At 30.0% G+C, this 17,749-nt stretch overlaps 1 protein-coding gene across 5 annotated transcripts in view; it reads left to right on the top strand.

Annotated features, from left to right (window-relative positions):
• Positions 1–16,746, top strand: part of LOC132723077 (four-jointed box protein 1-like) — a 35,783-nt gene extending 19,037 nt beyond the window's left edge. For 4 of the 5 annotated variants that reach the window (XM_060707739.1, XM_060707737.1, XM_060707738.1 and 1 more), the window contains exons 2-3: positions 11,247–11,459; positions 12,086–16,746. In XM_060707739.1, coding sequence (XP_060563722.1) covers positions 12,286–13,896 — 1,611 coding nt within the window. In that variant the 5' untranslated portion in view covers positions 11,247–11,459; positions 12,086–12,285 and the 3' untranslated portion in view covers positions 13,897–16,746. Of the gene's footprint in view, positions 1–11,097; positions 11,460–12,085 lie in introns of those variants that run through there. The other variant, XM_060707735.1, reaches the window with a different exon arrangement.
• Positions 16,747–17,749: the final 1,003 nt, after the last annotated feature.

Here is a 17,749-nt window from a genome sequence, read left to right as displayed (position 1 = left end):
AAACAATCCGTTTGGATAAACTCTAAAGCCACTTCTATAAGACAGTGTCCTTTTTATGAAGTTGAAATTTTGAAAACATGATATCTTTGAAGCTACTGTTTTTATTTTATATTGTTTCCTTTTAGAAAAAGGATAATAGATGGTTTAATTTACTCGCTGTAACAGTAGACAATGACTGGTTATTTTGTTAGATGAATTTTATGTTAGATTTTGTTTTCTTTTGTAATGAATATTTACGTTCAATTTAAAGTTTTGTTGTTTATTGTTTTTGTTTTTGTTGTTGTTGTTGTCGTCGTCGTTGTTTTTGTTGTCTATCTAGATATGAACTTGTCTTCAAAATCTTGTCACATTTTTAAAAAACGTTGGTATGATTTCGATATAACTGTAACCACAAAAAATGATTTCAAAAGTTTTTATATTTATTTATTTATAAAACAAGAAAACATCATTCTTTTTTCATTTATTTCATGTTAGATATAAATGGTGAAAATTTCATGTTTTATAATGTTTAGCTATGTCATATCGATGTATATGAGCTGGATGAAGTGGCCAAAGTAGAGTTTTTAACTATAGAGGAAGCAATATTCCATAAGTATCAGTAAATTAAAATGTCATTGTTGACCTTAGATACCCTCGTCAAAATGTCTGGGTGACCCTGTGGATTAGCTGTATTTAGGAGTTAACTTGTGAAGTAATGTTAGGAAATGAACAAACAATATTGAGTGGGATATTCTTCTAAATTCTTGTTCAAGTGTTTGAATTGGGAGAAATATTTACATTTAGAAGTCTTGTCGGTTACGAGTTAGCTATTTTAGTTGAATTTATGGTAGCGAATTGTTCAAATATTGCCGATATGTATTACATTTTCAAGTACCTAGATTGCCATGTAAGTGAGTGGAGACGTCGTTATGTATCGTCATTAGATAAGATAATGTTTAGTTTAAGAACAAGATTATACCGCTAACTGTTGTTAAACTAGTTGCTTTTTTTATTTTTTGCTGTTTTATATCAAGTATTGCTGAAGTTTTTTTGTTTGTAAACTTCACTTCAATACAAAGATCTTCAAACGATATTGTATATTTTGTGCACTTTAATTGAATTTACGTAAGTGTTTGTAAACGTCTGTAAAAGTAAGGAAAAGTTAAAGAGACATATAATGTCTGTGAAAATCCCATTACGTTATATTTATGAATGTTGTAAATTCTACTAAATGACTACTAGATAACAGTATTTCCATTTAAATAAAATCTAAATAAAATGTTTTTTTTACATAAATTATAGACATTACTGTGGTATAGGCAAATTATATTATAGGAGAAACAAACACATATGAAAGACTATAACAAAATCTGAATTTGAGATTCTGTATAATGGTTAAGCATCGTTTCCGGTCTCCGTCTGTCGGGTTTCGATACTATTTTGTGCTTTCGTCCTACCTCTACCTTTTCCTCGCTTATTTTGCACTTTAAACATAAGTTCTAATTCGGAACTGTCCGTTGCGGATTTCATAGATATATGTCTCAAACAGTTAACGATTTTGCAGCCTTCCTGGGTCAGTCTGCGTGGATATGCTGCCTAGCTGATGGAACAACCCAAGAAACAAAGATTTGTCATTTTTGCCGCTGGCGCACAAGGCATTAGACAGCCTGTCAAAGACACGATCCTCCTTAGCTATATAATCTCTAGTATACCCTCCAGTTTACCGTCACAAGTACGATTTATCTTAAATACTTGTGGACGAGGGATATCTGTCGTGACCACTAAATGTATCTATTTGATATGGAGTGCAAAATATTGAGGAATTTTTAAGGATAAAATGTATTCGAAAACAGATATACTATATGATATGGAAGCATATGATAACATATCATCATATTGATATGAGTATGATATGAGTATGATATGATATGAGTATGATATGATATGATATGAGTATGGTATGGTATGATATGATATGATATCATATGATATCATATGATATCATATTCTATGATATATAGATTTATAGGCATTTCTGTGTGAATTAGTACTACTATTTGTATTTTTTTACGAATTAGATTAAATCATTGGTCAAACTTCACAGTGAATCAATTTCGAATCTTTTATTAAAAGGACAATATGCCAATCCAGGGGTATATAGTCAATGAACAAGTGAAAGTCAAAATAAGTCTACATTTTGCCATAATTCCTCTCGATTTCACGAACGATAATTCATTAAGGAAATGTCTGTATATATTCATTAGGAATTTATCTATAACGTTCAATTTGTAAAAAGAGTGTGGCAGTCTTTTTATATTTTAGACAAATTTATACTTTATCTTAAACATTTTCAAATATCAACTGTTAGTCAGTCATCGTTATAATAGTCAATCTTTTGAAATATATACTAGTTCAACTTGACAACGAAAGAATAAGCATGTTGCACTTTTACCACTTCATGTGCTATGATACGAAGTGTGCTATCACCGAGCAGGCTCGAGCCCTTGATGTTTGGGTTGCGTTGCAAGTTACCTAGTTGGTAAATTATCTTGGTGATTTTGTAAGCTTTTTAAAAGTTTAAAATGTACGGGAGAGAAAGTTTAAACATTATGTTGGATGTGTTGCATTGTAAAGTTGCAGAAGAAAACAAAATGACGCAATTATTGAAACTTTTCACAGGACCATAGTCTGAATTTATGGGTTTTTAAAAAAAAATGTTTGCATTGGTGTGCATATTGTTTAAAAGCTATCATTTACGTCGATTTAATATCATTTTCTGTCTGTCCTTTTTGTCTACGGATCGCATAAAATTCTCAAGTTCTGTTAATAGTATCATATTTATGTGATAAGAAATGCATTTTATAAGTTTACCATCCATTTGTTGAATACTAATAACTTTATTCCATTATTAAAATTCTTTATTTATTGCTCTAAGTTATTTATATTATTTTTCCAGTCATGTTATATTGTTTATTTGGATTATCATTCTTTTCTTATATGTGTCATTTCGGATTATCTATGAGCCCGTGTTTCCTTACAAGCTCATACGTTCTATGAATTTATGTTTTTATCGTGCAATTAGGTTTCATATTTAAGTGGGTTCTAGTGTCATGTTAACATTAGCATGGCTGTTATGACAGGCGCAATATGAGATTTATTAATTTCCTCTTTTTATTTCTAACTTCCATATTAAATTGCTAATGGGTTATGTCATTTAAAGTGGCGATGTACACACGTAAATTTCTGCGTTTTTAATAATGGGCATTAGAAAATATTTTTGATTAACATAAATAAATTCTTCTATTTGAAAACTTTATTGAGTAAATGTCGCCGTATATTATAAATAAATTCCGATTGTGAAAAGAAAGGAGGCTCAGAATTAAGTATACATTATCAGAAATAAAAACTTTAAATATGTTATATAATAGAATTAATCTCAAAACATGCTTAATTGCAAACGTAAGATCTAATTTCACTTATAATTCATCTTTTACATGCACAATTTTGACAAATATCATATTTTTAGTGGTATTACTAAAATGCATTTTTTCGTTTAGATTGATTTATACCTTTTTTACAGTATATATTTCATTGCTGAACTTTTCCCTAATACGAATTTAGACAAGAATTTAAATAAACTTAAAATTAATAGCCGATGTGAATTGAATTGATCATGGGTAAAGTTTTATCTGGTTAATATATAAATTGTGTTTCTTGGAAACGATTTTGAGATACTAATATTACACGGTGCTTTGTGTTGTTATTTTTTATATTTCGTATGTTTTTCTTCTTTATAAATAAATAATAAGCAGAATGAAGATGAAATTCATACAGCAGATACATTTATAAAAATACTATGATGTGTTTGCATGTAATTTATCTTTAACAGCCATTAATTTGTCGTTTAAAGAAACTAAATGATTTAAAGAGTAATTCTGGAATGAAAAAAAAAATCTAAACTAAAATGTAGACTTTATTGTGGGGAGGGGTGGGGACTAATGACGTTAAAACTTGTAGCCTGGCTCATTTGCACAGTTAATTTTCTTGTAATTGAATATGTTGATCTATCAAATTTATACAATAAAATAGTATTAAACTGGTAGGCGCCTGGTACAAATGGCGTACGTTCACAACGAAAATGCTTCACATGTGTTGTATAATCATAAATAATGAAATTAAATTGTACATTATTAAAATTAAACTTATCTTTATCTATTTCAGTACAATGTGCATCCATTAATTTAAAGCTATTCAATTTGAAACTTTGAACATATTTCACGAATACAATTGCACGTGCAATTTATATACAAGATTCTACAACTTGCACGTAATGCTTTCTAACCTTTGTTAATATTATCAACATAGCATGGAATCTTTGTTTGAGAGTTTCACCTTTTCTACTTTAAGCAAAATCATTTACGAGATAGAAATGACCATACGATCTTACTTTTATTTACATCTAACTTAAGCTTTTGTTTTTTCTTCTTCTTCTTCTCATTATTATTATTATTATTATAATTATTATTATTATTATTATTATTATTATTATTATTATTATTATTATTATTATTATTATTATTATTAGTTAAGCGCAAAATGAAAACTGTTATCTTTAGATGACTAACGAGTCACCACTGGTCTATGTTATATACTAAGTATTTCTATAGCAGAAATACGAATGTATTACATAGACTTATAGACCAGGGTCTTTCAAATAGAAAGACCCTTTATAGACGAATATATGAACAGAATGTATATATAAAGTAACATTCATTTCATTACAATCATTCTTAACTCAGCCACACTTTCATCACCCATAATGCAAATGGACAAATCGATGACAGTTCTACACAAGGTCTTTATTCACAGAATTTACCCCTAGGTACAAGAAAAAGAAACCACAGATTGAAAAAAGATATTTTAAATGTCAGTCTAAAATCCCACCCCAGGTCTGTTTATTCTTTGTAAAGTAATACATTTAAAATAACAAGAGACGGGGATACACTTGAATTTCATGTTTTAATTATTTCTTCACATTTTTTGGTCAATTGATAGAAGCTGTCTCTTGTTACTAAATTAGATTTTTCTGCATTTTCATTTTCAAGATGGTTTTTGAGAAGTCTTTGCCGCGGGCAAAGGAACGGTGTCAAATGCTCGTTTAAAAAAAGAGGTCCTGGTTTTATTAATACAATCATGACCTATTCAATTAGAATTTTAAAGATTAATTTATGGCAGCACTCAACATCAACAGTGGACATCTTAATTTGTTTAAAGTGTCACGTGATTTAACTTTTAAATTTATTGATATATGTACGTTTATTGCAGTCTCGTCTGTTAAAAGAATAGTATGCAAAATACAAGTCTAATGAAATATGCGTAACAGCTCATTTATTTAATAATAAGAGACATTTTAAACTATTGGTGACACCGAAAACAACAACACCATCTATATGATATATACATAATCTATACAATATATACATTAAAGGCCCATTATAACTCAGAAATGCTATCCTTTATATATATAAAAAACAAATGTTTATTTTTGGTATCATGTAAGGGTTTCCTAAAACATACTAACTTGCTATATGAACTATCTATTGCATCTTAAGTTATGTTGGCAATTGGTATAATTATAGTGAATTAGTACTTTGTGTGGAAGTCAAAATACTGTACTACTTTGTTTACATTTTGCTACCTTTACGACATATTACTGAACTCTCAGCGCTACTTTCTCCAGTATTTAAACATGTACTGTGCTCTAAATTCAATACAGAAACATTAGTAAACACATGTTTGGCATTTCTAAAGAATAAAAATATGGATTTCTGAGGCATAAGGTGCCTTTAGATGAAGTGAAGTTCGTAAGTGTGTAAATAAAATGCTGACCAATATTTACTAAAAGCAGAATATGTTAGACTGGAATGTTCACCCTAGAATAAATAACAATGTAAAGTAACAAAACTAAGATTGCCATGCTGTATAATAGGTGATCTCGTTTTGTGATTACCTTAGATGGGCTTGAAATATTAAAAAAGAAATATTGTACACGTGTAGAAAATTATGATAACAAATCTTAAGTCTGATCAGATTTTCCAGGATTTCTTTTGTTCCATGGGTAAAAGCATGAATTTGATTTAGTTCTTATACAAATTTAAATATCGTCCCAAAAAGGTATATAATTATGGTGTTATATAAAAAAAATCTTTTTTATATATAAATGCCTTTTTTCTAAAAAATACCACATTACGTAGTAAATAGGTAAAATATCGTTTAAGACATATTGCATGGCCTTGAACTTGAAGAAGAAGGAAAAAATTTCTTATATAAAGTAATTTTTATTTCACAATCTTATTTTTCTGTTAATTTATCTCAACATAGTTTTAGAAACTAGAATAATTTAATGGAATATAAAGTCGGTTAATAAAAATAAATGCTATATAATTCTTTGAGAAATAAATAAATGAATATATGACAGCGTTATAAAAACTGCTAAAGTGAAAATAAACCGATATTTTCCCATTGATTATTTCGCGTACCTTTATTATTATTGAATCGAATGTAACAATTTTGGACAGTAAAATAAGATTATTATATTTTCTTGTGATAAAGAAATGTATACAAAATAAAACCGTGTTGTTCCCAGATATGTCATAGTTTAAGGAAGGGTTATAAACTTAATGTAATCGGTTTATAACACCCTGTACGTGTCAGGCACTTTAATTTAAGGTTGTTTTTCGCAATCAGAACTAATTATCACACCATTTGATTGACACTTTTTTCAAAGACCAAAGACAGGTTTTTGCGGATTTTTCATGCTTGTGAAACTCTAACCACGGGAACCCTGGACCGCCTTGCATTCACATGGCTACTTTTTCTAAAGACCGAATTCGTAACAAGGGCACATAAAGGTGAAAGTGTTGGTAAATAGACAAATTTAAGGGACTCGTGGTCAATTTAATCGCCATTGGGGTATTCAAATTTCGCTCTTGTTAATATTTGGATGTCATTGTAATTGCGTTAAATTCCGCGGGTTTATCCCGAGGTCGCATCTAAGACTCCCGCTGATTGGTCCGTTCATGTGAAGTCTGGCAGAAAATTGTACAAGATCACTTCCGGTTGAACGAAAATCGAGATTCGTGATTATCAGAACACTAGCGTTCATATAAAAGGCTTCATTTACCAATTTATTGCATAATATGAAAAGTCTCGGAGTAAATTGTTACTTGAGAAATACCATGATATTCTACGCTTAACTTTTCGAATTCGTGAAAAGTAATTTTATTTCGAGGGGCGAACAAAAGACAAATAAAAAAATCAAATTCTTTGACCCTTTGAAATAATTTATTATGTTTGTTTATGTAATGGTTTGAAATAAATACTGGTGAAAAATTCTAAAAATTAAACATTTTACAGCTTGCTACTTTTTTCAGTTAATGCTAGTATAATTCACCGAATGGACATTTGTTAATTTTTTCTATCATTTGTACTTTATTTATTTATTTATTTATTTATTTATTTATTTATTTATTTATTTATTTATTTATTTATTTATTTATTTATTTATTTATTTATTTATTTATTTATTTATTTATTTATTCACATTCATTCATTCATTCATTCACATTCACATTCACATTCACATTCACATTCACATTCACATTCACATTCATTCATTCATTCATTCATTCATTCATTCTTTCATTCATTCATTTTTGGTAGGGTGGGGGTCGAGTGGGAGACGGTTCGTTTCTAAGTATATTTCAATATTTCAGTATACATCAATACATAGATACGAGAATTATTCTTTTTCACCAATCATAAAAGACCACAATATATTAACTTAAACGATACAGTATATATTTGTACATTACATTAAACACGATAGTTTAGAATAGTATAACTGACAAATCTCCTTACCATATCATTATGTATCTACTATCGTTCATTTTACACCCGGACATTTATTGTTAATCATTTCCACATTGGGAGGTTTTCGCACGTTTTTCTCTCAGAACAATCTGGAGATTTTATTACGTCGGCAGTGACCTATGACAAGCAATATCTTCCTCTCATAACAAAGAAATTACTATAACTGATGAGCCAATTTGGCTTGCTAGTAGCCAAGCAAATGTCATGTTTCATCATTTACTTGTAAGATACACATCTTAGTAATGCGAGGCATGTTTGTTTATACATACTGTTTAGTTCATAGACGCAAAAGTGCCTCTTCTTTGCTTGGCTCGGCATAACTTAATAGTATCCTGGGAAAGTGTACAATTATTCTCGCGAAGATTCTCTGTATCTCTTTATATAATGGTGAATTATTCATCAATATGTCGTGAAAAATACAGCATATTTCGTCATTTTCCGTGAATTATAGAATAAATATAAGCAGGAACCCGTATCTTGTTAACCCGTGTTAACTGAATGCTTGGTAAAATAGATTTTAGGCATGAAAAGTAACGATAATTTCCGAAAGTAAATTAGCTTACGGTAGTTTGAATACCTTAATTTCAAATGTACTAAGAACATAATCCGTCTAGATTAATACACTTATTCTTAACAGAATCATGTAACATATAACTATAAATTAAGAAAATAGTCTCTTACAATTCTTTCAGAATGGCCTTTTTCGTATTTTTTTTTACTATTTGTATGAATGAATTTGATGTGTACATGGATGAAACTCAAATACAGTAAACAAATATAATAATAATTTATAAATATAATATATAATAATTAAATTGCATGTGAAAATTATTATCATAGTCATAAATAGATATATTCTGCAACTTTGTCCTATAAACGTATCATTTCTTCTTCGGTTTTATTTAAATAGTAATATTTCTTAACAGAACAAATTTAATTCTAGCATACACATGGTAAAGATATAGTGACAATTACAGAATAGTTATCATTACTTTACAAACTACATCGTTATATAAATTAAAGTAAAAAAATATACGTTTAATTAATTTATGCAATAAAATGTTGTGTAATATTAATTGTAGGTATAATGTTATAATGAATTGGAAAAAAAGATTGTACACTTTATATTTGTTACAATGTGAGACGAAATTATAGTGTAGCCATATAATGAATTCTACAGTTTAATTGTAACTACGTGACAAAGTATTAAACATTTATGCGGTCCTGTTTCATAAGGAAAGATGGAAAATTGTTGATGTCGTATAAATTTACCTAAGATTTCCCAGATTATAAATATACACCGGTGTCTATGTCACAGTTTTACTGTATCAAATTTATATTTCTATAGTTTGAATTACATTAAATCGCATCAGCATTACTAAATTGCGTGATATCTAAACAGAAAACAAAAACTGTTGGATATTTGCTTCTAAAAATGCTATAAAATTCAGTAATTTAATATGTAGATGGTTGGTTAAGCCTTTTTTGTTGAGAAAACAAAGTAAGGTTTTATAGTTTGATCAAATTTTATAGTCAGCCCATGTGCTTTAACGTACATGTACACACTCAATATTGAGGGGAAACTGTTATAAATTGAAATTCAACACAATTTCGCAAAGAATATGTATATATTTTTCTGTTTAATCTGCCAGTTTGCCTGTGTAATGGTCAGATTTGGCAGTTTCAACTGCTGACCTCCTTTTCTTCGGGTTTTGTAATCCCTGGGTTAAAGATAAGGCGTTTCAGATTAAAAAAGATTTCAACAGATTTAGATCTTATGGAACATTATTCCCGAACAATGCCTCTGCAGGAAGCGCGTTTGATTGAACTCCGCTGGATTCCAAACTTTTCGCGATCTTCTTCCAATTAATCGAACAAATTTGGTTGGATTATATCATGGAATTGGCTAGTTTTTCTCATGTTTTACAGCGTGGGGTTTTGTCTGATTATTTAATGCACAAGGTCAAGTGAAAATCCTTTGTAAAGGAAAAGAAATTAGGAAAACGTGTTTATAATATCCATCTAATTTGGGACAGTAAGATCAGAATTGTGGCATAATTAGAGCAATCACTAGAAACTCTCCCCAAGCAATATATATTACTGAATTATTAACACTGTATTGATGAAATAATGGCGTGTTCCGGTACAAGACAAGACAAAATTGTCCCTTCTCACCTTGCCGGAGTCTAGAAGACAATAGGACGTCACATAATTTAAGCTTAATAATTTATTTCCACTTTAAACCATTGCATAACCGCCATATCAATAAGTATGTGGTAGCCAATTTCATCAAATTAGTTGGTAATATTTTCTTATACATAAAACGGCCATAAAACCATATACAGGATTGGTAGCCACGATTTTATTACTAAACAGTCTGTAAAGTTATGTATATTTTAAGCAATTTCCTAACATAGCATGTATATGCGTAAAAAAATCAAAGAGAATAACAAAATGGTTTTATTGTTTGAGTCATACTTGAAAGAAATTGTAATAATAAAATAACAAGTATTTTTTTTTAAAATATCAGATGAGGGTTGGACCGGTTCACACATCAACTTACTGTTTTGCAGTCTTTTTAATATCTTTATGATTGTAAACAAATGAAAACAAAAAGATCTGTAAATGCTGAAATATTACTTACGCCTTTAAAAAATATTAGACAGCTAGATACCTTAATAACCTCCAGAACTGAAGAGCTTAATTTGTTAACTATTTATTGCTATTAAAGTAAATTACTAATACATTACGACATACTAGTATACATATTTTCATTTTCTTTTTAAAAATACTTTAGGCGATTTTTTTGTTTTATTTTATTTGTTTTAATGTCACTACTTTAGTTTATAATTCGCCTTTCATCTCTGGTAGATATCGCTAAAGATAGAGACCTTCTCAATAATTGTGAAAATGTTTTGACTTTTCTTGAATTTATTTTGTCAACTATCAGTCTGAATTAAGTCAATATTTACAAACATCGTTTTCTCTGATATGTCATTGCTGTTAAACACTTAAAATAGTATTTATATATCAAGTAAATCATTCATAAATACACTGTCATTTCATCAGAAGATTAAATCAATAAATTTACCTGAAATCGAATGAATAAACATATTATAATTACTCTCCGCCCACTTTTACCTCAGCGCATGCGCATTAAACTGACTGACAAATGATTATTGCTTTCTATATGATCTTGCGTGTGGTGAATATGTTACGGTAGCTTGGCAAATTTAACATCACTGTGATAAAGATACATCTACGTAAACACACACATGGTTTCAATTTTTAAAATAAACACTGGATTTAAACTTGAGTTTACTATATATTTACAGAGTGTCAGAGTTTTGCGGGCTAAAGTGAAACAGAAATTCTAACCGGAGAAGACGTAATTCTACCTAAGGACAAAGTTACATGTGAATATTTTTCGGATTATTTGTGTTTTGCCGTTCGATTTATATCTGGAGGGAGATAGCGGAGCAATTTGTCATACATTATAAATTATTGTGATCGATTGGTGAAAAGTGGATACAAACTAACATGTAAAGGTAAGGAATGTCATCTTACGCACATAAAACTTGCGTTTATTATGCAGTAACTTTCTTTTCTTTGTAATAAACCACATTAATGGTAGAGAGAGAAAAACCCTTGCTTTAAGAGTTTTTTTTGTACATTTATCATACATTTTCTGATCACAAGACACTAAATTTCCTTATCAAATCTGTCAACATGATCATCAGTGATGTAAACAAATATTTGACAATCACGATAAATGTTCAGTTTTTGACACCTGTAATTAATTTTGAATTACTAATTTATTAAATAACCTGTATACTTTAAAACGACGCTGATGAGTGTCAAAATTGAGGTGTGATACATACATTCACACTCTGGCCTTTTGACTAGTTTAAATCGATCAACGAGCATGTTTAATCACCCAGTCAGATCGCATACAAGCTGCAATATCCATCTTAGTAATATATGTTTTTTTGTCATTTAGGAGAAATTACTCGTCGTTTTGCATGTTTGCTATACGCATCGTTCGACATTAAGTGATCTTGCAGTTCTTGTATCGTGGTGTATCTCCGTGCAAGATCGGCATGATTATAAGACATTTCGTATGTAAACATAGCGTTTAAGAAATTCATTTTTTTCTTCATATTTCTATCTTCAGATTAATAAACCAGCTGGAATAAAGTCAACATCTGTGTCTAATACTGCAGTAATAACAGAACAGTGCATGCACTGTTCGAGAGATATATAAATCATTCTCTTTGGTGTGTATGCGAGACTATACCGCACGAATTTGTTCCACTACCTATGTCGTTCACGCACGAGACTCGGCGTGTTTGATTTAATTCTGATGCACGGGTAATGAAGACGTGCACGGCTTTACTTATGGCTGGTTTAGGATTTACTGTCGGACTTTTGTGCGGTCTTCTTGTTCATTTACCGGCGGAGACGTTGCCGGCGAACAGCTTCGAGGGTCATCATCTCTCAAGACTAAGAAGAGTAGCGCAAGTGGATCCGGGAACTTTAGGGAACATACAAGGAACTGTGGGTGATTATATAAATTCCAATGTGGAGGTTAATTCTGTAGGAACGGCGCACAAACAAGATTTTCAAGAGGATTTAGCGAATAGCGATTATGTCGGATTGAATGGAGAAAATCTGGATCAAAATGGATATAAAGTGATTAAAAATGAAAAATCGACGCATTTCAGTGCATTAAATAAACCTACGAATAGAAATTATGAATCTGTGGTTTATGTAAATCCAGATCAGCAGAAGCTTGTGCTAGATAATAATGTAAATAATGAAACAGATACTAATCAGTTTAAAGAACCATATGCTGCAGAACCAAAGTTATCTAACACTGTCACAATAGATAATAAGCGAATTGATCGAGCGAAAAACCGCATGGCTACAGGTGAAAAAGTAGCCAACGGTCAAAATGACCGGACCAGTGACAAAATTGAAACTGACAATTATCGAAAAGGACTGATATCGAGTGGGAATGACGTAATCAGTGGCGTCTATTGGAGTGATAGCGTTGAACAATCATGTCCGAAAGGATTTTCAAAAGAGGATCACGAAGCCTGGAAGAAAAAGGCTAAAAATGAGAAATTTGTAAAAATGAGCGAAGGTTGTGGTCGAATGCAGAACCGTATCTTAACATTCCAAAATTCTGAAAAAGCTTGTGCTAGGTATAGACTAAATGTTGATCAAATTCAAGGTGAAATTTATTCCTATTATCTCAGTAAATTGCTAGGTGTAAACAATGTAGCACCATCGGTCCTGCAATTAGCAAACACTCGTGAAGACCAGTGGATAAGGGTCGGTCAAGAAGTTGGCACGGCTATGTGGTCTGAAGAGAGACCGGTTATTCTGTCTAAATGGATAGACGGTTTGTCACCTGCATACATTCCGACGGAGTTTAGAAATTTGTCGAACGTTCTCCGCCCGAAAGACGTATCGGTGCAATTTAAATTAAATGGTGATAAATTGTTCAATGAAAATGACGGTAGCTCGTTATGTGAGCTACACCAGTGGTCGGATTTGATAGTATTTGACTATCTGACCGCAAATTTAGATAGAGTAGTTAATAATTTATTTAACTTACAGTGGAACGCACGAATGATGAGCAAGCCAGCTCATAATCTTGAGAAGGGAACCAGTGGCAATCTAGTGTTTTTAGACAATGAGTCGGGACTATTCCATGGTTACCGGCTTTTAGATAAATATAGCACGTATCATAAATCGTTGCTAAATTCTTTATGTGTTTTTAGAAAACAGACTATAGATTCTTTACGACATTTTGTCGCTACTGACAGCATTAGTGACTCGTTACAATCAATTTTTGAGGCGAATGAACCTTTATATAGATATATTCCAAGAGTGCCGGAGAAAAATATCAAAATTTTAAAATCTCGCATGGACGATGTGTTAAGACAGGTTCAAAAATGTGAATCTCAAGGTAGATAGAATAGAACAGAATAGAATAGTGTAGATGATGTAAGTTATACTAAAAGTCTTTCTGGTCAGGTTTTACTTGTTAGTTACGTAAAGATACGTATATAAGATAAAAGGGCCCTTATATATTAAGGCAAACTAGACATATGGAAAAAAGTTTACATAAGACATATGTACGAATGAAGATATTAATTGTCTACGTTTTGAAAGGTGTAGTTTTCGATTTTTTTCCAATAACAATATGGAATTGTTTCAGGTATTATGCTCACCATTGTGCCCGGAATAAAATGGGGGCACGTGTTATCTATTTTTGTTATCAAATAAAAAATATCTATTTTTATAAGCTTATAGCTATATCGACAAACACATTTTTTAAGATACTTGAAAATATTAAATTGGAAAAATGCAACAATTTAATCATTTATGTGTTTTGATGACATTGATTATATAATAATTTATTTCCATACAGCATTAACATATGTTTATCAATATCATTTCAACATTTTTTACAGAATGATTTAATACATGGATTAAAAGTATGGATGAGTGGGGGTAGGTTACCCTGGTAACAAACCATTTAATGTCTATTTTATAATATTTAAGACAAAATATTAATAATTGTGATTTAAAACTTAAATATTCCCTATTTTTTGCTTGCCAAGTTGTTCTTTTTATATTTTAAGATATATGTATATGCGATTACTCCTTTTTTAATTATTAACATACTGTTTTCCTGGAAATATTATGATAAATTATCAGCCTCGGGATTTTAACATTTCTGTCCAAGAAAAAATCTAAAAATCCAATGAAAATAGCTTTAGTTCTTAACAAATGTGTATTGTAACATATTAAATTGCCCGTATCTATACTAATTATTTATGGCGACTTTTCCAAGTGGTATTTTCATGATAGTTAAATAGTAAAGTTGAATTGTTTTTATATTCTTTATCAACAAATAAGTAACTATATTACAGAACAATCATTCAATTTTAACAAAACAAATATTGATATAAATATTCCGAGTTTATTTTTATCCAATATACTATCATTGAATATGACTATATTTGTAATTTCAATTCATTTCATTATTGACTTAACATAATTTAAACAATGATGATGGACTTTTAAGTGGCATGAAAAATAGATTTTTTATGTATTTTTGTGACATGGCCTCGCTTCTATGCCGTTGTTTTAATGTCCGGACTTCCAAAACTGACCGACTTAATTTTATTTTAAACAACATATATAAAATGTGCATTTTTGTTGACTTAACCATTCCAGAAATAAAACATATGTTTCTTGTAAACAAATGTGCTGTTACATGATTGTATAAGCAACCGGTATATACATGTATTTTTCGCAGACGACATTATTTTTTTTCTATTTATTACTATTTTTAGACATTTAAACATTCTTCTAGCCTGAAATATGGATTCCACGTTCTTATTAATTTGTAATACCATATAAAAAATAGTACACTTCTAATATTTTAATTTATACTTCTTTGCTTATTTCAAAATTCAAATGTGTCAACAGAATTGGATGTAGATATATGACTTTTTATCAAATCGACTACTGTAGGTATTGTATTTAATCAGTATTGAATATTCAAGCAGATGAAAAAAAAATCAATTTGGGTGACATCTTTTAACAGTATTGTTCTTAATTTAACCATTTATACCTACATTGAATGTTATAATATTTCTTGTTTTCACGGGCCATTAACCGAGGCTTTGCTATTGCGACACTTAACTATGCACAGGCTATAGGAGGTTTTTATTAAATTCAACGGGGATTTTTTTTGTATTCTTAAAAATGGGCGGGGATGAACTGGATTGTGGTATTAAAATTAAATTTTAGGATTGAATCTTCATCTATACATTTTTAAATAACATTTCTATAACTTCAGTATTAAAAGTAAACAGGGTTTAAATTAAGTAAATATGACATAACGTTAAAACATGATCTAAAACTTGATTTATCATAACTGCACTATAGTTTAATTTAAAAAAAAAGAAACTCCGTCATCTAAATTTTAGAAGCGAAGATACGTTTTCTTTCGAATTCATTTCATATTGAGTAGTTAACAAAATCGGTTTTCAGTTTATGAAAAACTGTACAATTTTCAATTCAGTTGATATGAAATAGGTTTTTTTCCTTTTTGAATGATATTAGGTTAAAGCAGGGATGTCTCAGTGCAAGGGTTATAAAGAATTTAATATGTAACATTTATTTGTATAACTCGTGTGCGCCACATGGAATAATGTTCTTATATGTACTGTCTACGCATCATTGCATTTCACTATCTGTAATCTGTGCTCTGATTAAAATGTAGCCTGTGATAAAATAGATGAGGCCCTTTCGTTTGAATATTTTGTGAGCTGTCACATCAAAAGGGCCCCAGCTTTTTTTCTATTTCAACATCATTTTATAAACATTGTTTTTTTAATTTTGAAAATTTATTGCACTATGCTTGAACTTTTGTTGTCCCTCTTTGTATTAACAATTTGATAGTGACGCCTGAACATTTGATGTAATTTGTTTTTTTATACGTTTTTTTATATTACTTAAAAGAGCGGAGATCATTTACATCAACAAAGCTCCATTTTTATCTTTAATTTTGGGGCCTTTTTGATGTGACAACGCCCAGATATTTTGTTCAATCATTCCATGGTAACGTATTCTCCTATTTTCGTCAAACGAAAACTGTTATGTGAAAAATGTCACGTGTATATATGTGTCTTTGTTAAGCATCTAACAATGATTGTATAGTTTGTTCACAGTGCTATGTGTACGTGTAAATGTTGTTAACAATTTGATCTATATTTATATAAACGAGGATAAAATCCTCTCAAATGCAAACTGTGTCTTACTTCTTCTTTACTACATCTGCCCAATTTTTATATCCCGGAAAGAAGCTTCTATTCAACATACTATAAAAATATATAAACATTGAAATAGATTTAAATGCTTCATTACATTAGATGATATTTGACTTTTGAATGGAAACTTATTGAATTTGAAAAGTGGCAAGGCCCTTGGAACTATTATGAAAATTTCCAATTTTATCCGTATTTATACTTGTATTTGCTCTTGTAATACCTTTAACCAAATAGAAAAAAATAATTTTGTTTCATGCAGGAGATGTAGCAGTACTAATATTTAATAACATATAAGATATATTATGCTCATCTTTGGGTAATATACAGTCACAATACTGCAGGGTTCTTTTTAATCTAGGAAATATTTACTGAATATGTCTAATTTGAATGAAAAAAATGCCGGTAAGCTGCAGTCCCAATAACTGGTCAAGTTTATTTGATAGTTTCTTTAAAAAAATACGCCACTATGTATTTGTACTGAGTTTATCTATAATATATAAAGTTTAAAACAAATATTCTATTTGTGCACTCAAAATATGTTTATTTTAAAATTTAAAAGAGACTGTATGACAGTTATCAGTATTTTCATATATCAAACTTTAGTATAAAATTATCAAAATAGAAAATAGATAAATGCCACTAATTGATGAAAGAATCGCTTCCAAATTACGTGTACATCACGTGTTATTTTTTTAGAAAGTAGACTACTAGTTACATTGTTTTTATTAGTAATTGATAATTATGTATTAAAACTAGGAGATCATAATATAAGTAAATAAGTTATCACTTCAATACATTGCAGTGAATCCCCCAATAAATGTGTGGTACATAGTTTAAATTTTGAAATATCAAAACTGTTAGTTAACAGTACCCGATTCCTACAATATTCAACGGCCACTGATGTTATGAAGTTCAGCTTCTTTCCTCGTTGTATTCCTCTGTGGAACAACCTGCCAGCACCTGTTGCTGAGGCTCAATTCTTT

Source organism: Ruditapes philippinarum, unplaced genomic scaffold (assembly GCF_026571515.1).
Source record: "Ruditapes philippinarum isolate M1 unplaced genomic scaffold, ASM2657151v2 ctg1720_1_1_1_1, whole genome shotgun sequence".
Lineage (NCBI taxonomy): Eukaryota > Metazoa > Mollusca > Bivalvia > Venerida > Veneridae > Ruditapes > Ruditapes philippinarum.
The sequence above is the reverse complement of the archived record's forward strand: the minus strand, read 5'-3'. Positions and strand labels throughout refer to the sequence as shown.